Here is a 20,385-nt window from a genome sequence, read left to right on the forward strand (position 1 = left end):
GGTAACAGTACAGCTAAGAAGGGAGTTGCCAGGGAAACAGAAGAGTGCGAAAAGGGGGGCACTGAGCCAGGGCGAGGATGAACAAATTAGTCAAGGCAGGAGTTTTATGCACAGCACATGTTTGTTTTTAATACAAAATTAACAAGATCTCTCAATTGAGTTAACTAACCAAAGCAATAAAAAGTACAACTAACACCTTGGAAAAATAGACACCACGTTCACACAAATGTTTTTACAATATCTCAGTTAAGTTAGTGCATGTTGATTATCGTTAATACGTTTCATTTTGCAGATACTTAATTTGTTGTGCCATTTTCATCCAAAAAATAAAGTGCATTTCACATTGAAAACTACGCATACGTCTACACAAGATGCTGTTACTGCGGTGTCCCCCCTATCTCCAAACCCCATCCCAAAACACACTCACATTCACAGGCCCTTGAGTGTTTTGATATTTAGCTCTAGATTAGTAACGATCAGAAACACACCTCCTCACTTGAACAGCCCGTTATCGGCCACACGTTTTCCCAAAAACCCCAGTTGCTTTGTACATCTCTGTGTACCGTTACACTGTGAAACCATTCAGTAGATAAGCAGGTGTGTGTATACAGAGAAGTATTACATCCAACATCACAGTCTTTAGCTATTCTTGGATACAAAGCCCTTGTTCACACCTGCTCAACCATGAAAATCTCAACAATATTGTCGAGAGGAGGAAAACATTCACCAATCAGAGAAAGTCTCATACCATTTTTTTTTTCTCAAACATCCTCCATCTGTGTAGCCCCATCTGCTCAATCGTCCATTAACCAGCCTTTGCAAACTGGTGCATATTGAAGTAAGGAAAGTGAATCCTGACAGGACAAATTCTACATTAAAAGCTGATGTGGAGAAGTGTCAGTCAAAAAAATGGTGCGACCCAACTCATCCCCTAGTTTGACTGGCTTTGGTAGCACCATGCACGGTGGTATAAAGTCCCTCCTCTTATGCATGCCTTATTTACACAAACAAATGAGTCAAGAGGAGGGAGTATCAGATAAACAATTTGATTATTACTACATTCAGAAAAAGGCTTTACAGCGCCATTATTATCATACAACATCAGAATCTGAAAGAATTCAGGCCAGACTAAAGTGGAAAAAAATAGAACTTTTCAATGAATATAACAAAATAGACTTTTCTCCAAAGGTAAAGGAATAAGAGTTTGTGATGGTTTGTGGTGTGCCAGCCTGACCTGTTGGTGCTCATCAAATATCTACAGGGTTCAGTCTGACACTGTGCACAAGTTCACATACACAGCCTACGTTCCAATGCTCAGAAATGCTATTCTTCAGCTTTCCTTTTTCTCATCCCCCCTTTTATTCTAATGCTTTCCTGATCTGAGGTCAGAAAGACGAAGACCGGGGGCTATACCTCTGTTGGGCTTACTGAGAGGGGAGGCAGCAAGGAAGGAATGAAGAAGCATTATCTTTGCAATTGGAAGTGGCCATTTTTAGCTCATAGAATCATTCAGAGGTCACTTAACGGACACCTGCCTCAACCAGACTAGATTGATTTAAAGTAGAGTAGAGTATTAGTGATATAAAGGAGACAGAAAACACACAGCAGGACTAGGACCCCAGTTCATTCAGAGTCCCTTTCACTTTGGCTTGAAGTGCTGGAGCGTCCACATCCTAGTCCTATCTCCCTTCATAAAGCTCTACAAACACGTAACGAGGCCACTTCTCTCAGAATTGACAGGAAGACTGGCAGCATTATCCTCTTAAGGTCAGGGGGTCAACAGGAATTTGTATTTCTCAGACCGCCCCCACCCCCTCGACAAAAACAAGACACAAGGAGACAGATTACGGTCTGCTGAGCTGCTGGAACACAAACACACACACACACACACACACACACACACACACGGACACACACATGCACACACCCAGAGGCCATGCAACTCATACCGTATGCACGAAAACACAGTCCCAGATCACACACTGACACTTGAGGTTACGACACTCAGGACAGTTCATATGCTCACAAAAGGCAGAGGCAACAACAACGACGACGACAACAACAACAACAACAACAAAAAAAAACTTCATCCCAGTGTGAGAAATTATCAAAGCCTGATTTTGGGTTGGAAAAAGCATTGTGGAAGAATGAGGCAGCGGTGTCACCGAGACAAATGAGTCGTTTGATCCCGTCCACTTTTTCCAGCCCAGGAGTGATTACCCCACCACCCATTCGAAGATGTATCACTGAAGCATCACTTGAGCCTGTTCACTACAACACATCCCCACCCGAGCGGGGCCGTTATGGTGCTTCAACACTACAGGAAGAAGTCATTGGGAGGGGGGGGGTGGAGGCGTGGATGTTATTGCTGTCTGAGTATTGCTTCACATCTAAAAAATAACTACCATTCGTTGGCTAGTTATTGCTGACATGATGTGTATGAATGAGGAATCAGAAGACTGCTTTTGAGACCAAGAGATAACGGATAACTAACTCAGAGCAGCTGGTGGGGGGTTGTGACTTGGGCTCCTATTAAATTACAGTAAATTGACCTCAAAGCATGATCAAAGCAGACATCTAAGCTCGTATCTGCTGGTGAAGTACACTGCGGCACATTGTACATAAACAAAATTTTTAGGGTCATGATGACATCAGGGTACCATGACACATTGCCTCCAGTGGCCTATGTGACCTACCTCACTGAACTCAGCGGGAAAACAGTGGATCTGTGCTCGTTGCATGCAAATTACACTGAAGTCTAGCATGCAGATCAGATATAATGTGGTCGGTGTGAGGCTCTTTGGGAGCCAAAGAATATCAAATAGATGGAATTACATTCAGGATTTTGCAGAGACATCCCTTGTATACTTTAGTATACACACCATGTAAGCTTTTGTCTATAGGTTTGCTTTGATTTCATCATAGGCATGTTGATTTAATCTGCTATGGGATTCATTTAGGGGTATTATATTTCATATTCATTTTAAAATGACCTTAGGCTCTCTATCACTCTAATTCGTGGCCTTTATTCAAATAAACAGCAGTGAAATTCTAAAGCAACCTCCTGACATTCAAAAAGCAATTTCGACTCAAAAGGTGAAAGAGGAGGGATATAATGTGGTTACATAATCCGATAGGCTTATAGGCCTAGGTTTGGTGCCTCCATACCAATAAAAGGTGGAGGAGAAGGGGTTAATGGTGGGGGTCTCCTAGGGCTTTGTCTTGAGCCTCCCAGACGCAAGCGCAAATAAAACACATTCGCGCACAATCCAGAGGGAAAAGAAGACAGAAAATGGGAGAGGCGAGGAGGAGAAGAAGCGGCTTGATTTCTTTCTCGGCGTCTGTGGAGGACGCAGGGCGCGGATCAGAGAGCACCGGGTCTATTTTTAGCTCTCCGCGGCTGTTTAGCTTTCGACGCACGTTCAGAGTGCAGCAGCAGAGCGCCGGGATGCTGCTCCAGACGGGCTTCACTGTGGAAATGCCTGCGTATTCAACCGCGGACGCGCTCTCCCTTCCTCTCCTCTCTTCACCGCACACACTGCTTTGTTAATCTGCCGTGCGCTTTTACGCACGCACAGAGGCGCAAACCAATAATCCTCCCCCTCTATTTGAACAAAAACAAGCACGTGTCAACCAAAGGTCTGGTGCTGGTAACTATATGCACATTCTATATACAGCTGCTGCCTGTAACATGTGATGCACCTAGCGCTCTCTGCAGAACAGAGGAAGGGCGTGGCACGGGTTGAACAGGAGGGGGCGGGATGCCGCCCGCGCAGTGGCTGCCTTTACTGGGGAAGACAGTGAGATACTTTGCCCTATGGTGATTGCAACAAAGAAAAAAATGCCATCCATCCAGGTGGGTTGTGGATAACTAACCAAACTGCCTCTGCCAGTGACATTTCCAGCCAGAGCTGAAGCCACAGCCCTCTGCCACTTCCCCTGCTGCTGCTCTCTGTGACACTGGACAGACCCAGTGAGGAGCAGAGCTGACCCAGGGCGCCTCTCTCTTCCCACCTGGGTCTGCTTGGTCAGACGTCACTAGGGGTCCTTGCACGCTGGGCCACCGTGGCAGGCACACAGCCACAGCACACCAGCCACAGCGCCTTCTGGATCTCCTGGTTCCTGAAGGCATAGATGACTGGGTTGATAACAGAGTTGTAGGTGGCAGGCACCAGCGTGGCGTAGGTGTAGAGTGGAGGGTAGGTGTAGTCAGCAATGAGGGAGTAGACAGTGAATGGCATCCAGCAGGCCGCAAAGGTACCCAGGATGATGGCCAGCGTTGACACGCCCTTTCGTGTTGTGACGTAGTGGGGTGTGGCAGCCAGGAAGTGGTGCTGGAGGGCGATCTGATGAGCGTGGCGCATCACAATCTTGCAGATCTGGACGTAGAGTTGCAGCATGAGGCCAAAGAGCAGCAGGAAGGAGACGGACAGCACGGCGATGTTGTTCTTCGTCAGCGGCCGCACCACACTGCACGTAGCCTCTTCTGCCAGGCAGTTGACCCCTGTGACCGGCAGCAGGCCCAGACACAGGGAGAGGCCCCACAGCAGCACGAGCATGGTGTAGGTGAAGGCCGCTGTCCGCTCTGAGTTGTAGGTGAGGGCATAGTAGAGCGACAGGTAGCGGTCGATAGTGATGGCCAGCAGGCTGAAGACAGAGGCGGAAAAGGAGGCTACCACCAGGCCCACAGTCAGCAGCTGGGCCGAGTCGGAACGAAGCAAGTAGGCACAGGTGAAGTGAAGCACCAGGCCCAGGCCGGCCAGCAGGTCGGCCAGCGCCAGGCTTCCGATCAGAAGGAACATGGGGGCTCTCAGCGCAGGGTTCTGCCAGATCACCAGCACCACCAGAGCATTCTCACAGGCGATCAGAGTCCCAGATGAGCACAGCACAATGTCCCAGGGGTTGACCAGCAGGGGCAGCTGGCTGGGTGGCAGGGAGTCCTCTGGTGGAAACATCCCCAGGCTGGTGCTGTTGTCCATCGGCCCCCCGCCTCCGCTGGCCCATGCTGTGGGGTCAGGGGTAAGCCAGCTGGGGGTGACCGGTGGTTCTTCACTCATTGTGCCACCCGTCTGAAATTGGCACAAACACACACACACACACACACACAAACACACTGTAATGATATAGTTTGATACACAAAGTCAGTTTAAAACAATACTGGTGGTATGCACACACTCACACAAATATGCATATAAATAAATCTAAGAGCATTTGTGTGTGTGTGTTTTGTTCTTTTTAGCTTTGCAATTTAATTAAAGTGAGACAAAAACATTGGGGGCTGTTGTCCACTACCGCTACCACCCCACCTCTGTGCACCACTGAATGCGTGTTGCTTTTGAGACACCTGTGTTACTCATTCCACAACACAAAAATGGGCACAGCCAAGGTTATATCCTCAGTGTGTATGTAGGCCTTGTGAACGCACATTATGCAGGAACACACACTAACCTTAACTCTGCTGTTACTAGGAATGAAAACACTGAGCTACACAAAAAAATAGTCCATTTCATTTTGGTTATAACTATTTAAAAAAAAAAAAAAACTCTGCGCAGCAATAAAATGTAGTCTAAGATTTAGTTGTTCCAGACAGTTAAAGTAATGTATTTTAAACGCACTGAGTAGTCTATTATAACAGAGGCCTGTACATAGGTTAGACCACACGTAAGAGCTATTAATTAATGCATGGCCAAGGGAAATGCAAGAGAATAGAAAACCAAAGCACGCTGTGCAGCACATTGCAGGCCACATTTCCTGACAGCGGGTATCAATAACCCTTCACCGGCACCGGCAATAATTCACGCAGCTGTCAGAGACCAGGTGCCGCTCTCCACAGCAGAAGATACCGCACCCGTTATGGGAATAAAGCCTCTCTCTAATGCCATACATGCACCTCACACTGGTGGCCATATGGTGCTGCTTTACCCTGTGCACCTTACATCAGAAAAACACAGTGGCTGCTCCACGTCAGCGAAAGGATGCTGGAGGAGGGAAGGAAAAAAAATCAGGCTGCATTTTTTTTCCATGCATGTAAAGGATGCTCAACAATCTCATTCTGCCGCCACCCAGCCTACCTTGACTCTGTGAGGTGAGACTTTCCGTCTAGATGGAAGAACGGCAGTCTTGTATTTCCATGTTATTGATAAGGACGGTGCAGCGCCGGGGGACAGAGACGCACCCGGGGAGGGGGATGCTGGTCCTCTCTGCCTGAAAACGGGGATGATGGAAGAAGAAAAGAGCGCGGAGCGGCTCTGCCGTTAACGGCGCATCGCCGTGGACTGCGGCTGTGCAGGGAGCAGCGAGCGGAGCAGCGGCGGAAGAGAGGAAAAGGAGGAGGGGGTGTGTATGTGCTTGAGTGTATGTGTGGAGGGGAGGGGAGGGGAGGGGAGGAGGGGGTCGATGATGAAGGAGGAGTCCCAAATGGGCCAGACTCCCAAAGACTGGTTGAACTCCTCTCGACAGCCAAATGTCTGGTCTCTGTTGTCCCGAGGACAGAGAGAGGTGCAAGAGTGTGTGGTTCTTCAGGTTTCTGTATTTCCACGTTCCTTTAGTCGTTTATTGTTTCAGTTATACATGCACCATTTACCTGAGCCGTGGATGTCTATTGTAACATTTGCTCTTCAACCAGTTAAGTTGCTCTTGGCTCACCTGCACTTGCGTTAAACTGCAGTGTTTTGTTAGTTTCAGTGCGGTTTTGTGCTGCCCGACTCGAGTTTCAGATATGAAGATGCTGGAGACAGGGACTCGCTTACCTCCTGCGACGCCCTGCTATTCTGGTCTTGTCTGTGCTATTAACAGCAACCCTGATGTGTGTCACCAACCTCCTCCTCTCCCTCCCTCCCCTCCCCTCCCCTCTCCTGTCCTGTCCTCCATCTTCTCTGCCTCGTCTCTCCATCCTTGCGGCGCAGCCTCCAAGACACCTCGGCTGATGAGGAGCCAGTGGGTGAGTTGTTGATGTGCATATATCTGACCACACACTTAGCTGACCAAGCGTTAAGTCGGCTGTGTGTGTGTGCGCGTGGGCGTTATTCCAAAGCACCTGCCTTTGGAGTCTGAATGGATTATAAATAGCTCCTGTTGCAGTGGGAAGGCAGAGCTTCCAGATGACACCGCTACGGGGCGATGTTGAGCTCGTATGAGTCATCAGTGCGTACCTGTGGGACAGTAACGAGAGCACACCCTGCCTCAATCTTACCGGCTTTATTTCGTTTTCTTTAAAACAGAAAATGATCGCTTCACAACAGGCCTTTTCAAGCAAACCCTCACATTAAACTTGCCAACACCTACAAAACGGTATCAAAAGTGCACCATAGTGTTAATACATCTTCTCAAGGTCTAACATTTTCCAATGATAATATTATCTTCTTGTAATATTTATACAAATACCATTCTGTACACTGTAGAAATACACAACCCAGTGGGCCCCATAAGTGGGACACTCACCCCCCACGCGCCCTCCTTTCCATCCATGATCTAAAACATGATCCACTCTCAGTAAATCCCAGCGCAGAATAAGAGTGAGGGGTGAAAACACCAGGCCAATATTACATCATGAATTGTTAAATACCCATTCAACCCCACACCCAAGGCAAAAACGAATACGCCACTCATACGACCAGCCAACATCTGTACAGCTCTCATTCAATGTCTTTTTTTAAAAACAATCTTGACACTGTTTTCATTCATTATCGTCTCATTGTCCCTGCAGCAGCAGCAGCGTCCAGCCAGAGTGAAGGGGATGATGGGGTGGGAAAGACACAGAGGCCGGGAGGGACAGCTGGTACATAGGCGGAACTTCCATGGCTGAGCTGCAGCGCCGAGTGCGTGAAAGCACAGGTATGAATTACAGCTGTGCGAGCAGGTAGGACACCATGCAGGCTGCTGTGGTGTGTTTATGGTCCACTCTTCCCCACAACAAGGGAACAGAGCATTGCTCCTGGTTTCTGTGGTGAAACACTCAAAATCCACATTTAGTCTCTGGACTGGTAAAAGAGGATGTAGCCTGACTCAGAGTTCTTGGAGATTTCAGAAGTGAGACCGTAGAATTCTTCTATGGCCTGTGCATCAATTTTCTACAGGAACAGACAGGTGACATACAGCAGCGTTAGAAAAGCCAATATTCTGCAAAAAGACATGCAACTAAAGTATTACAAACAGACTCACTCACCTCTACAATATCATCATCAAACAGCAACCAGAAGTCATGACTTTTCACGATGGCAATGTAGTGACCCCTGTTTGGACCACTGAAAAGAAATAAAACACTATCAGCTGTACAAAAGTAAATCTTAGCCAAGACAATCTCATTATCCAGACATTAAAGGCCCTATACATCCATGGCCCACTCTCACTATTTTACCTGATTAGATTCCTTGGGATGGTTGTATCACTACAGAGTTTGTCATGTTAAGATTAAAATACTGGACACTGACAGCATAACACCATACCCATTTAATTTGGGTTTAATTACACTGAACAACTGTATTTGGTTGATGTGAGACACCCATATTTGACTTGGCATTTCTATAACTAAGTGCAAAGCTCCGCCTGTTAGTTTCAGTACAGGGAGAAGTTGCACCTTTATCATCTTTTTATTTGTTTGTGAAGTTCGGTGACTTTGTGTAATACCTGCATAGCTCCACCCTTCTTCAACCTGAGCAGAGGTCTTATCAGCAGAACAAGTGGAAACACGTGTGTGGAACTTCAATAGAATATAAATCTGTGTAGCTGCAAACTAAACATGTCACATGTTGAAAATGGAATGACTGATCACGTCAGACCAGCACTACACTGAAGCTACTCGGGTATTGGACTCACTGAATATGACATTAAAAGGTAACAATAGAGATTGCCAATACTGACAGAAATCTAATATTAAAATGTTGATAAATGTGTGTTTTCAGCTGTGGTTAGTATGCACTTGATGAAGAAAAGTAATTAATGACCAAACCTATATGAAAAAAGGAAACATAACTCTAGTGTGTAGGTCAAATTGGCATATTTTCTAAAACACTGGCTAAGTGTGGTTCACTGGATTTCTAAGAGGATTTTTGTTATTCCAACTTCAAGGTATTACCCAACAACTATCAAGGTGCGACAGCCACAGCGTGAGAACAGGCACTGCTTAACATCACTATATGGTTCTCCCACACTTTCATAGGCACCTGCAGCTCTTCCCCTAACTGTTTGACTTATGTGAAACTGATCCACATATACAAAAGTTAAAAATGTAAAATTTCTGTTTAAACCTGACTAACCCGATGTTTGTCCTCATTACTGCAACTTAAGATTTTGTATTCTGTGCTTTTCATGAAAAGTCATGATCAGCTTGTTTTAATAGATGGCTTTTACTGTGCAGCCTTTTCGTGATTACATCCTCAGCAACATAAACCACTTTGCAACCAGGACACCCATGAAAATATATTACATCAGCAAGTGAACTAAATGTGGGGGGGTCACTTCTTCCCAATAGTCCGATTTATTAAATATACCACTATTGGGGTAGTTTGATTTTAATACTAATGAATAACTTTTTAAAGGCTGACTGAAGTATTAATTTCTGAGTGAGTATTGTGATTTTGTATTAGGATACAATCAGTGTTGTGGTGTGAGTCTACTGTATCACTTGAAGCAGATATAGAAAACATACTGTATCATTTAAGCACATCATGATATAACAATAATGGAACCCTCTCACACTACAGTATATAGCCTCATACCATTGCAATCAATTCCATGATACAGCTCCCTGCTCTGAAAATAACCCTGGCAAAGCTGAAATGGGAGTTCAGCTTAACAGCAGAAGAGAGGACTCAGACACTCAGACAGATAATTTACATCTGTAAGACTCCTAACTCACTCAAGTCCAGAGAAGTCTGACCTTTTAATTCATTTTCCTCACTCTATTATTCCTACCAGAGTCATGGAGGGCCGGAGTCTGTTCCAGCATGCACTATGCAAGAGATAAGGAAACACCCTGCATAAACACAGACAGACTAACTCCCACTCACTCTGGGTCAAAACTGCCGCTGAGAAAACACAGCTGAACAATGATGGATGATGGTCTGTGTTTTCTCATGTGAGATGCGACCTAGACTCTAATGTGCCTTTATTCTTGGGCCAATAGACACAAATGCATTTTATTATTAGCACAATGACTTCTCTGCGTCTCTGGTTGCTGTGGAGACGGTTATAAGGTGTTGTATTCTGGCTGTGTGTTCACCTACACACCTCCCACAATGCACCACCACAGCGACCAGGTCGTAGAGCCTCTCAGGATTGGTGGCGTCCCCAGAGGTGTTGAAGAGGCGGAGCTCCAGGGGGAAGACAACGCGATACGACAGCTTGGTGTAGCGCTGCAGCTGCTCCATGTACTTAAAGCGCTTCAGGTGCAGAGCCAGGATCATTGGCAGCTTCTTTACACGCATCCTAAATCACAAATATTACACTGTCAGACACAGGGTCTAAATACCCAACCAACAGACAGCAATGCACTGAATAAACTGAAATTCATACATAAAGAATGAACCTTGGCACTTACCTCTTGTGTGCCTCCTGCTTGCTTCTACATTCTTCACAGTAGTATTTATACTCACTGCACAGTGTCTCTGTGTTACTGAAACCTCTGAGAAGGGGAAGTAAGAGAAAACTGGTCGGTCTGAAACCCAAATCTACAAATAAATGTTGTCATTTCAAATACTGAATTCCCTTCATGCAGGTTGGTGAAGGACACAGTGCAGAGTGTAATTTTCACCTTGTGTTCTTTACTAATTGTCAGAACGTTTTTTTCAAACTTCTGACTCAAACAGATCTTTTATCAGTCATTTACCAATGAAGGAAGCAGCCTCAAACCAACAGCTGGCAAACGAACTTCATGAGACTTGTTTTAAATAAAATGCATAAATGAAAAAAAATTAAAACTACATGCTTCATCACAACCTCTATAATGTTACTATTTTGTAAGTTAGAGGCTCAAAAATATGTAAAAGCCCCAGTGATATTCACCAGTGCCATGATCCTAGATTATAATTTGTCAATTTTTGCATTACATTAAATAGGGAGTTGTAACATAAAAAAAAATGCAACTAGGCCTGCAACTAGTAGTATAAAAACTAACCATTATCTTCATTATCAATTAATTTGTAGATTGTTTTCTATATTAATTGAGCAATGGTTAGTCTTGAAAACAAAACAAAAAACAAAACTGTCCACCACAAACGTTTGACTTCATTTTGTCTGACCAATAGTTCAAACCCCAAAGAAATTCAATTTACTAAAAGAAATAAATCAAACGAGAGCCGCTCCCCCTCCCTTGGGCATCTGGAACCATCAAATGTTTTACATTTTTTATCGACATTTATTTTTGTTAATTATCAAAATAGTTGCAGATTAACTTTCTGTCAATCAACTAGAGTACCAATTCTACTTCCTCAATGCTTGATATAGATCTGCTTCTACATGTGGTTGTTTTACCTGAGGCAGTGTGTGATGGAGGTATTCTGTTCTACATCCACAGAAAGATCCAGAAAGTCCTCATCTTTGCTGCTTATCTGAAAAAGAAAAGAGGACATCAAAATAGGCTAAAAGCATCTAAATCTAAATCCTGGATAAATACATCTGCTTGATCAGTCTGGAATACTAATGAAATGTCTTACTACCAAACTATGAGCTGTGGCCATACGGAAGTAAAAATCATACTGTATGTCGTTCTGTTGTATTTGCTTAAGACATTGTTTGCACGCACTGAAAGGAAACTATAGCACACACAGTGCTAACCTGTTCTCTAACATGTGCCAACACACTTAATCTTTGTAAGTTTACGAACCCTGACATCAGCAGTGGGACTGTTTGACTTGAATGAAAGTGTGTTTAAACAGGACTATGGTGACACATGGTAGAGGATGTTTGGTGCAATCCACTCAAATTTCCCCTTAAGATTAAATAGAAGCATTTTACCGTTTCACAGGTGAGGCAGCGTGTCTCATTGGTCAGAGTGCCTTGGAAGATCTCGTGGACCCAGGTGGGAGCGGGCGTGGCATTGCTGTTGTTGTTCTGGGAGTCCAACGTACCGTTGGCAAGGCGGCCATTGGTCTTGTCCTGCTTCCTTTCCTCCTGTAGCAGATCAGCAATGGTGTTGAGCAGGTAATTCAGGAACTCGTGGGCATCCTGCTGCATGTAGTTGTCAAACAGCTCTGAGGGAGAAAATATACAAAAAGAGAGACTTAGAGTTGTAATTCAGCTGTTTTACGTGCTCAGCAGGTACTTCAGGATCCTCTGGATATAATGTTCTCCGTAAACTGTGGGAATAATCAGCCAACAAGGAGAAACAACAGAATAAGGAATTTATTTTTGTTAGAATGATGACTTGACACTCTGCTATGGCCTCTTTTGAACACACCAATCTTCCTGAGTTAATCAGTTTCATCTCACCATTCTCCTTGCGTAGCCGTGTGATGAACTTCTTGGGTGGTATGACGCCCACTTTCCTCTTCTGGTTGGCAATGCTGTGGAAAAGGTCAGCCAGGCAGGTGAGCAGGTTCTCCTTCCGCCGAGGCTGACTGCGGTACGCCAAAATCTTTTCTCGAAATGGCCGGCAGAAGTACAGAGCCTGCAGCACCGAGTTGCAGTAGCAGGTGTTTCCAAACTAAAATCAAATATGGTGTACAGTAGAATCAGTGTGCATATGAGTTGGGTGGAAATTTATAAAAAACAATGGACCTGCATTGTGTATCATTCACTTACATTGACCAGGCCGAAGTAGTGCTCATTGACCGGAAACTGCTCAGATCCAATCTCTTTCTCCAGAGCAGAGGCATTGGCGCCCTGTATATGAACAGAGCCAAAAAAAAAAAAAAAAATCTGTTATTTTCTTGAAACAAGATATACTGCAAATTCAGCTATTTGTTTGGAACATAACAATGACAAAATTACATAAATACTACCTCTTACTCAGTAAGTAACTAACCAAATTAGATGCTAGCAGCAGCATTTTCAAGGTCATTTGTTGCTGGGATAAAACAAGAAAAAAAAAAACTAATGGGTGCTTAACGCCTTCAAGACCATGCATGTTTCCCATACTACCTCCACTCTGCCCCTTCATGCCATTAGAGCTAAAAGCATGCATCATCTTTAACCGACAGTTAAGTCCCTGGCCAGTGCTGACTCTCATCCCAAAAAGCTTTTAAATGCAAAACTCGGCTGGGATGACAAAACTGCATGTGTCAAAATAGAAAATACTAAAGTGCAGAGGTTTATTTTGTAACCAGAGCTGGCTGGCTCTTTATGGAAATACATATCCCTCTAGCATGATTTTGTAAGGGATTATATACTACGATACAATGTGCAGACAGCAACAAACTGTGCAGAGTGGACATGGACTTGGAACGGATCCACAACTGCGTAGCTAATGTTAAACCATGTCGTCATTACCTGCGTTAATAATATCTGGTAGTTTGTCAATGGCCAACACACCAATTTAACCTTTTTTTGACGATTCCCCTACACATACTGCAGATTAATCGTCTCTCAGTCGGAAGTCATCCATTATCCAGCTGTGTTCCAGTTGTTGGCTGTAACGTTGGTTTAGCTTTACTTGCCTTCACGTTAGCTAGTTAGCTGAGAATCCCAGCAGCAGCAGGTGCACTGTCATTGTACTTGTACTACGACAAATAATAACCAAATATGTCCGTAAACTGTGAGTTAAAAACAATCAACACAAGAGTGTCCATCTACTGCCGTTAGCAAGAAGAGCAGAGCGAAGAAGGCAGTGGGTGGCTGGTTGCTTTGCAATGGTCGGAAAACTGCTTGGCTAGCACAGAAACCCGTATAAACTGCTTTTATTTATAATTGCACAGTTTTAAAAGCGAATAACAGTGCAGCCACGGTATTCGTTTCCCCCCATAGTCTGCCTAATGTCAGTATGAGACTGCTGTGCACTCACCATGGTACAAAAAGAGGCAAATTTGGAGACTGTCATTAGGATTTCCATTCGGCTAGCGCCATCTTCCACCACACCGTCGCGCGCTGACAAGACTGGGCTGGCTCCCCTCGTGAAGGCAGGCAAGCAGGCAATTCTGCTGAGCTCGCGACGGAAGGTCCAATAGCTCAAGAAAACGAGAGCAGTCTCTGCATGTTACGTCCGTGTTCGCTTAATCACGGTCAGTAAAACTGATTGCTTCGGTGTTGGCTGATGAGTGACACAATCCAGACACCTCTAACCTTATGCAAATTCCTTATTTCTCAAAGCCAAATTAAGTCATGTCAAAACCTTAAATGAGGTATTCGTGTCGTTAAAGAAATCAAAGGTTAGCCAGCTTGCTCAAGTTTCGCGCATGCGTATCATCACCACCACAATAGATATGTTATGTATTTGCACCATTGTACAAAGTGTTCCAGGTGTCGAAAAGGAACTATGTCCTTTGCAGAAAAAGTTTCAAGAATTTGTATTTCCTAATAAACGAACCGCTCCTATCAAATGTTGTTCGCTTTCTTATTTAGTATACTGCGATGAGCAGTAAACACGCCACATAGACGTTATTGACCACATCTGCTCTAGGAGCAGTTGACGTATAGTTCAGACATTTAGGGCTTCATTGTAATTCATAAATGTACTGATCCTGGATCTGCTGCCCACCCCGTTTCTTTAGTCGCACAGTCATTTAGTTCAGGCAATGTCGTGGACTGCCTCAATTGCATGTTACAAGGCGGAGTTTGGGGACCTAAGATCTCTCTTTCCGCCGTACCCGCCATCTTGTTGAGACCGGGGGTAAGATCCTCTCCGTGTTAAATTATATTTTCTACTCTATTATCCTTTCATTCCCACGCAATTACGTTTATATATGCACCGCAGCTTTACCCTTGCATGTAATTTGGTTCATATAGTCCGAAAACGCGCCCCACAGAGTGATATTGACCGTGTAATAGGGGCAGGAGCAGTAGCGTGGCTCTCCCATGTGGGCTTTACAGGCAGAGAAACGATCAGTAGAAACAGTTTTCCTCTGACACCCTGTTACCCTGCTGAAAAGCAACTTAACCCGGCATTTGTCGTGGATTTTCGGTCTATTTCATCCCCAGACAGAAAATGCAGACGCAGTGCTGTCCAACGTAGTGTTTTACATATGTCATTGTTATAATCCCACAGTTGAGCATATCTCCTGACACAGTCGGTGCGTTAAATCAAATTCATCCAAGCACCCATGTTTACCCTTACTTTTATAAGTGTGAGAGAGATATACTTAAAACTTTTTTTGTCATACACTTGGATAAGCTGTTTTAGACACAATGAGCTAATTTTTAGCATGTGTAGCAGCAAGGTCTGGATTGGATATTGGCGTTTATGGGTTGTTAAAGCAGTTATATCCTGCCTTCCCCCTTCATACTGAATGTTAATGTATGTCTTGTTGTGAAAAGGGAAAACCATACTGCAGTTAGCCATTTCCAATCCTGTAGCACAGTAAGATGAAAATAAAGTAGACTCCTTTTTTGACATTATTTTTCCATTGTTTAAACAGATGTGATATGTTTACTTTGGAACAAAGATCTTCAGGCTCTATCATGACTAACATGAGTGTCTTTTTTGCTCTCAGTAATCAGGCATCATGACGAACACCAGAGGCAAGAGGAGGGGGACCAGGTATATGTTCAGCAGGCCGTTCCGCAAGCATGGTGAGTACAAATTTAAAGAGCTCCTTTTCAGTATTAGGCCACACTCCAAGTGCATCCCACTTTTGTTGATGATGCAGAGGAAATTTGTTTATACAGCCACCACTGTCATAGACTGGACAAAGTAACATGAATTAATTGGCAGCATTTACTTCACAGGCCCAATCCCCCTGTCAACATACATGCGCATCTACAAGAAGGGCGACATCGTTGACATCAAGGTAAGATCCAGCATATGTGTTGACTGATATCCTTGTTTGGTTGATCAGTAAGTTAAACTAGAAGTTATTGTCCATCCATTCTGTCTGAGGTTGTAGTGAAAAGTACTGTTAATGTGTGACATTGCAATGATAAAAGTCTGGGTGTACATACATCAAAGGTTCCAGCAGACTTAAAGGATTTGGGAAAGATGCTCAGTAATTTTCTGAAAGTGATATATTTAATGAGATTGCTTTACCTGAGCTCACAGTGAAACTTTCAATTTCATCAGTAAGGCCAAGTGCATGGCAACTATGCGTTGGGAAATGGTTATCCATTGGTTTTGTAGTTATAAGAGGAGCTGCTCAGCTTTGTCAGACTTGGCACAGCAGAGGAAATTAAACTCTTATTGCTTCCATGCTGTTGCGACTAATAGTAAAAAGATGAGCGTAGTTGTTTCCCTATAATTCATTGTTAAATGTGATTTCCTTCCAGGGCACAGGTACCGTTCAGAAAGGTATGCCTCACAAATGCTACCATGGCAAGACAGGACGTGTCTACAACGTAACCCAACATGCTGTTGGCATCATTGTTAACAAGCAGGTCAAGTAAGTAGGGAGTGACATTTATATTGTGATTTATCTAAATATGTATGTTTATGTAATTTTGAGCTGGCACACACCAAACAACTGAAAACTCCAAAATCCAACTAAACAGCATCCACTTGTTGTTCCATCGACTAGTTTCTCAGTAGGTGAACTCATAAAAGCCACATACATGTGGCGTGACATTGATTGACACGTGTTGCATATGAGAACCCAAGACTGAGAGAAACCAGCCTATTATGTTTCTTTGAGTCTTGGTTAGTTTACAACTGATTTATAAAGAGTCTCTGATCAATGTCGCATTAAATGTCTGAGTGCACCTACAGAATCCTTTAGGCTTCTGTTTTTGTTGTGTGCCTTTGCTCATACACTTCATCTAGAAGAAGGAATGTGACCCCATCTTCACTTTGCCACCAGGAATCTTTATGTCCTCAGTGGTCATTCATGTGGGGAAAAGTATTTGATCCTTAAGTTCTCCAGTCTAACTTCTGTTTGACCTGGGGTTCTATTGAGGAAACAGCAGAGGAGTGCAGATATTGCAACAGCATTACATTAAATGTTTAGTTTGATAACTGTTGTGATTTATGTGTTGGATATGAACATGTGATTACTTTGGGCTCTCACAGGGGCAAGATCCTGGCCAAGAGAATCAACGTGCGCATTGAGCATGTGAAGCACTCAAAGAGCAGAGACAGTTTCCTGCAGCGTGTCAAAGAGAACGAGAGCAAGAAGCTGGAGGCCAAGCAGAAGGGCAGCTGGGTGGAACTGAAGCGCCAGGTATGATCCGAGAATTACTTATTTTTAAGTAAAAGTTGAGTGGAATTCAGTTGCAGTGATTTTCTTTTTTTAAACCATGTGGTCTTACCCAGCCACCATTTTAGTGTACATGAAATTAAAACTATCCAAAATTTGAATCATTATATGTGATGGGTTGATTTTTAAATGGGAAAACAACTCCAAGTAGTATAATTTAGTGTATGCTATGAATGAAATTGGTCTGAATAGTGTTGAAGGTTTAAGTTAACAAAAGAAGAAACAGAAGTGGTCTGCTTGCTTTCATTTTTAATGTATTTCTTCAGTTTTCTTTGGGGTGTCGACTCATTTGATCATCTAAATTTCCCTCTTTCTTGTGTCGGCAGCCTGCTCCTCCCCGTGACGCTCACTTCGTCAGCACCAAGAAAAACGAGCCACAGCTGCTGGAGCCCATCCCCTACGAGTTCATGGCCTAAACTGCTAACCAGAATAAAAATATTTGTACACACGCTGCTTGTCATGTGGTCGTCTTTTCACGCATGTGTGAATGTATGCTTAAGTGTCATGATGTGCTGTCACTCAGTGATGATTCTCCTCTTTTGATTGCTTTTAAATGAAATCAAAAGCACTTCATTTCACCGGCGATCTGAGAGTGACTGGCACACGTCACAAGCATTCCACATCTGTACACTACATCTGTCCTGCTTGGCCACCTGGGTTAGTGCGTCATTAGCCTCACTGACTAGCAGCGAGGAAAGACCCTACGCACATGATATACCCACACAAGTGTTTTCATTAGTATCCCCGATATGACCTGAGAAGAAGGCTTAGACGATGCTCTCTCCTGTTGTGCCTGTTAACATAGGTCAGTTTACATCTTATTAATGAGCCCTTTTCTCAGAAGACAATTTATGTACCATAGGAAAAAAAAGTATGAAACTAATGGCTGGCTGAATTCAATCCAGCTTCAATTTTAGGATCCTGGTGTTGTGCTCACTATCACAGCATATTGGGACACTTGAACTGAACAGAGCCGTTATTAACAACACCTGTGTTTCTACCGTGACAAGTCAACCATCACAAACCAAATGTTATCACTTACAATAAATATTTAAAAAAAACAATTAAATTACATAACTTTTCTTGTGAGTACGAACACCTCAGTATAGGTACAGACCCATGTTACAGAGACTGGTGATATGTAAACTCTAAAATAGATTTGTCCAAAGCAGCTGGAAACACTTGAGGTGAAAGGCATTTAAAATCCCCCAGTCAAACTAGTAAAGACAGCCAACTTGTTTAAGTTTTTCAGGCCCACTGTCCTGCCAGTTGGATAGTTACAAACTCACGCTCTGCAGCCAACGACTCTCTCGACACCTTGAATCTTGAATGTCGCAGCCATAAAAACATGGAGTCTTGAGTTTGAGTATTTCACCTTGTGTCAGAAAAAAGCCAATCTAACCAACCTTGAAACTACTTTAAAGTGGTAATCGAGTGGTAAACTTAAGGTTTAATAACAGAGGACTGGAGACCATCAGTAGCACCATGAATCACTGGTTTTATGCACCTCAGGCTCAGCTGGGCATGATAGTGAAATGAGTTGTAAAATAAAATCTTAGACCCGTTCTTGTAGTGGATGCCACAGGCGGCTTTTCTGTGTTGGTGCAGTAGGTGGCAGTGTGCACCAGGATATGTGCCGAGTTCAGAAAATGCATCAGGTTTTTCTGTAGCTCCATAAAACACAGCTGCTCATTTAAGAAAAAAATAGGGTTGACATGTATTGAATTGTCACACTTTGTGATACTTACCGACTGGCACTTTTGTAATCACAGATAGTGTTACGTATATAGTGAAAATTTTAGTTATATTTTTGGGTGTTTAGCATTAAGACAGTCCACAATTCAGCAGTTCACTTATTAAACTCCCTAATTTAACCACCTCAATCATTTTTCATGGTCATGATCTTGATTTCCTGTACTCGCCTCTAGACAAGGGCGTTCTCTCACAGTAGTGATCTGTTTCATAATCCAAGCACCTTCACTCACTGAGATGAAGTTATTTTTAAGATATTTTATTATGCCTTTACTGAAAAGATTTGAATATAAAGACTACCACATTAAAATCAGTGGTTTAGTAGTTATAATTATTTACATTCCTCACCTTATAACAATGGTAATACAGTCATAATTTTAATTGCATAATACTTTTAAAGTGAGGGCCGCAGAAGACTTTCCAGTGCAGAGTAAGAGGACATGAAACAACAAGGTTTTGAATACTAATTGAAACAATTGATAAAGTAACTGTAAATGTAAAAAAATGAATGGGCCAAAACACTTTCTGAATGCATATACTCAGATATATTCATTAAAATGAAAATAAATATATTATTTTTTATTTTGTCTGTTGGTGTGTGGGTGTGTGTGTGTGTGTGTGTGTGTGTGTGTGTAGCACTTGATGTGTGCTGTTTAATCAGTGGAGGCTGAATGGCTGGCTGGTTATGTGACAAATAGGTTATCTCAACCCACCTCAGTACTTTACCCAATATTTACACGAATTAGGAGCAGTTTACAGAGATAGGGGCGAGCAGCTGACAGGATGAAGTGTCTGTGTGTGAGAGATCAGGAGAGACAGGAGGCCAACAGTGAATCAGTTTGAGGATATTGTTTTATTTCTGTGGATGCATCACTTGAATTCTCTTGAAAGAGAAACGTTGGGGAAAGAATTAGTTTTGATAAACCTTGAATGGTCGATGGTGGCACCTCATAGAGCTCATCCTGCAGAGGTTGTATGTCCTCACCCTCATAACCTCGTCGGCCTGAGGTCAGGGAATTCAGACACGGTCTTATCAGAGCAGAGTAATAAGTATCCAACAACCTGAAGAGATAAAACCAGAAAAAACAGATGGAAAAATAAAATGCAATCAATCAATGAGCGGGTTGGCAGCCAAAGCCTTTGGTATTGATCGGTGAGGTCTGGATTTTGCTTGGTGTATTTTAGATAAGGGAAATTGTATCTATACTTTTTTGTATATTCCCACAGCTTTTAGCACTGATACAACTCATTAAACATATTAACTGAACACATTGGATTTGTATTTCTGCTGCTTTGTTCTATGCAGAACAACATAACCATGAAATATGAAAAGATCCTATTAAATCTGATCTCATCTAAT

The 20,385-nt window shown here is 43.3% G+C and overlaps 3 protein-coding genes across 3 annotated transcripts; 1 reads left to right on the forward strand and 2 right to left on the reverse strand.

Moving 5' to 3' along the window:
* Nucleotides 1-102: 102 nt before the first annotated feature.
* Nucleotides 103-6,301, reverse strand: gpr12 (G protein-coupled receptor 12). The gene is made up of 2 exons (XM_023416919.2): nucleotides 6,072-6,301; nucleotides 103-5,069 (listed from the first exon to the last, which is right to left on the reverse strand). The coding sequence occupies exon 2, from the start codon at nucleotides 5,055-5,057 to the stop codon at nucleotides 4,029-4,031; it is 1,029 nt and encodes a 342-aa protein (XP_023272687.1). The 5' UTR covers nucleotides 5,058-5,069; nucleotides 6,072-6,301; the 3' UTR covers nucleotides 103-4,028.
* Nucleotides 6,302-7,181: 880 nt separating this feature from the next.
* On the reverse strand, nucleotides 7,182-14,334 carry usp12a (ubiquitin specific peptidase 12a). The gene is made up of 9 exons (XM_023417004.2): nucleotides 13,937-14,334; nucleotides 12,739-12,819; nucleotides 12,427-12,640; nucleotides 11,953-12,188; nucleotides 11,470-11,546; nucleotides 10,538-10,621; nucleotides 10,228-10,425; nucleotides 8,165-8,243; nucleotides 7,182-8,069 (listed from the first exon to the last, which is right to left on the reverse strand). The coding sequence occupies exons 1-9, from the start codon at nucleotides 13,982-13,984 to the stop codon at nucleotides 7,968-7,970; spliced, it is 1,119 nt and encodes a 372-aa protein (XP_023272772.1). The 5' UTR covers nucleotides 13,985-14,334; the 3' UTR covers nucleotides 7,182-7,967.
* Nucleotides 14,335-14,646: 312 nt separating this feature from the next.
* rpl21 (ribosomal protein L21) lies at nucleotides 14,647-17,722 on the forward strand. The gene is made up of 6 exons (XM_023416810.2): nucleotides 14,647-14,761; nucleotides 15,582-15,660; nucleotides 15,817-15,878; nucleotides 16,351-16,463; nucleotides 17,087-17,237; nucleotides 17,600-17,722. Exons 2-6 carry the CDS (start codon nucleotides 15,594-15,596, stop codon nucleotides 17,687-17,689), a joined length of 483 nt encoding a protein of 160 aa, XP_023272578.1. The 5' UTR covers nucleotides 14,647-14,761; nucleotides 15,582-15,593; the 3' UTR covers nucleotides 17,690-17,722.
* Nucleotides 17,723-20,385: the final 2,663 nt, after the last annotated feature.

This window comes from Seriola lalandi, unplaced genomic scaffold (genome assembly GCF_002814215.2).
Source record: "Seriola lalandi dorsalis isolate HSWRI2012SDOR001 ecotype SW California unplaced genomic scaffold, Sedor1 jcf7180002054570, whole genome shotgun sequence".
NCBI classification, from domain to species: Eukaryota; Metazoa; Chordata; class Actinopteri; order Carangiformes; family Carangidae; genus Seriola; species Seriola lalandi.

What these genes read in the sequence shown, in the direction of transcription:
- gpr12 (XM_023416919.2), bottom strand. Translation starts at nt 5,057, where the DNA reads ATGAGTGAAGAACCACCGGTCACCCCCAGCTGGCTTACCCCTGACCCC.
- usp12a (XM_023417004.2), bottom strand. Translation starts at nt 13,984, where the DNA reads ATGGAAATCCTAATGACAGTCTCCAAATTTGCCTCTTTTTGTACCATG. An exon ending in GTGGTGGTGCATTGTGGGAG is followed by an intron (nt 8,244 to 10,227) that starts GTGTGTAGGTGA and finishes ATTTCTTTTCAG; the next exon opens with TGGTCCAAACAGGGGTCACT. An exon ending in TTGATGATGATATTGTAGAG is followed by an intron (nt 8,070 to 8,164) that starts GTGAGTGAGTCT and finishes CTGTTCCTGTAG; the next exon opens with AAAATTGATGCACAGGCCAT.
- rpl21 (XM_023416810.2), top strand. Translation starts at nt 15,594, where the DNA reads ATGACGAACACCAGAGGCAAGAGGAGGGGGACCAGGTATATGTTCAGC. An exon ending in CAGGCCGTTCCGCAAGCATG is followed by an intron (nt 15,661 to 15,816) that starts GTGAGTACAAAT and finishes TTTACTTCACAG; the next exon opens with GCCCAATCCCCCTGTCAACA. An exon ending in GCGACATCGTTGACATCAAG is followed by an intron (nt 15,879 to 16,350) that starts GTAAGATCCAGC and finishes ATTTCCTTCCAG; the next exon opens with GGCACAGGTACCGTTCAGAA.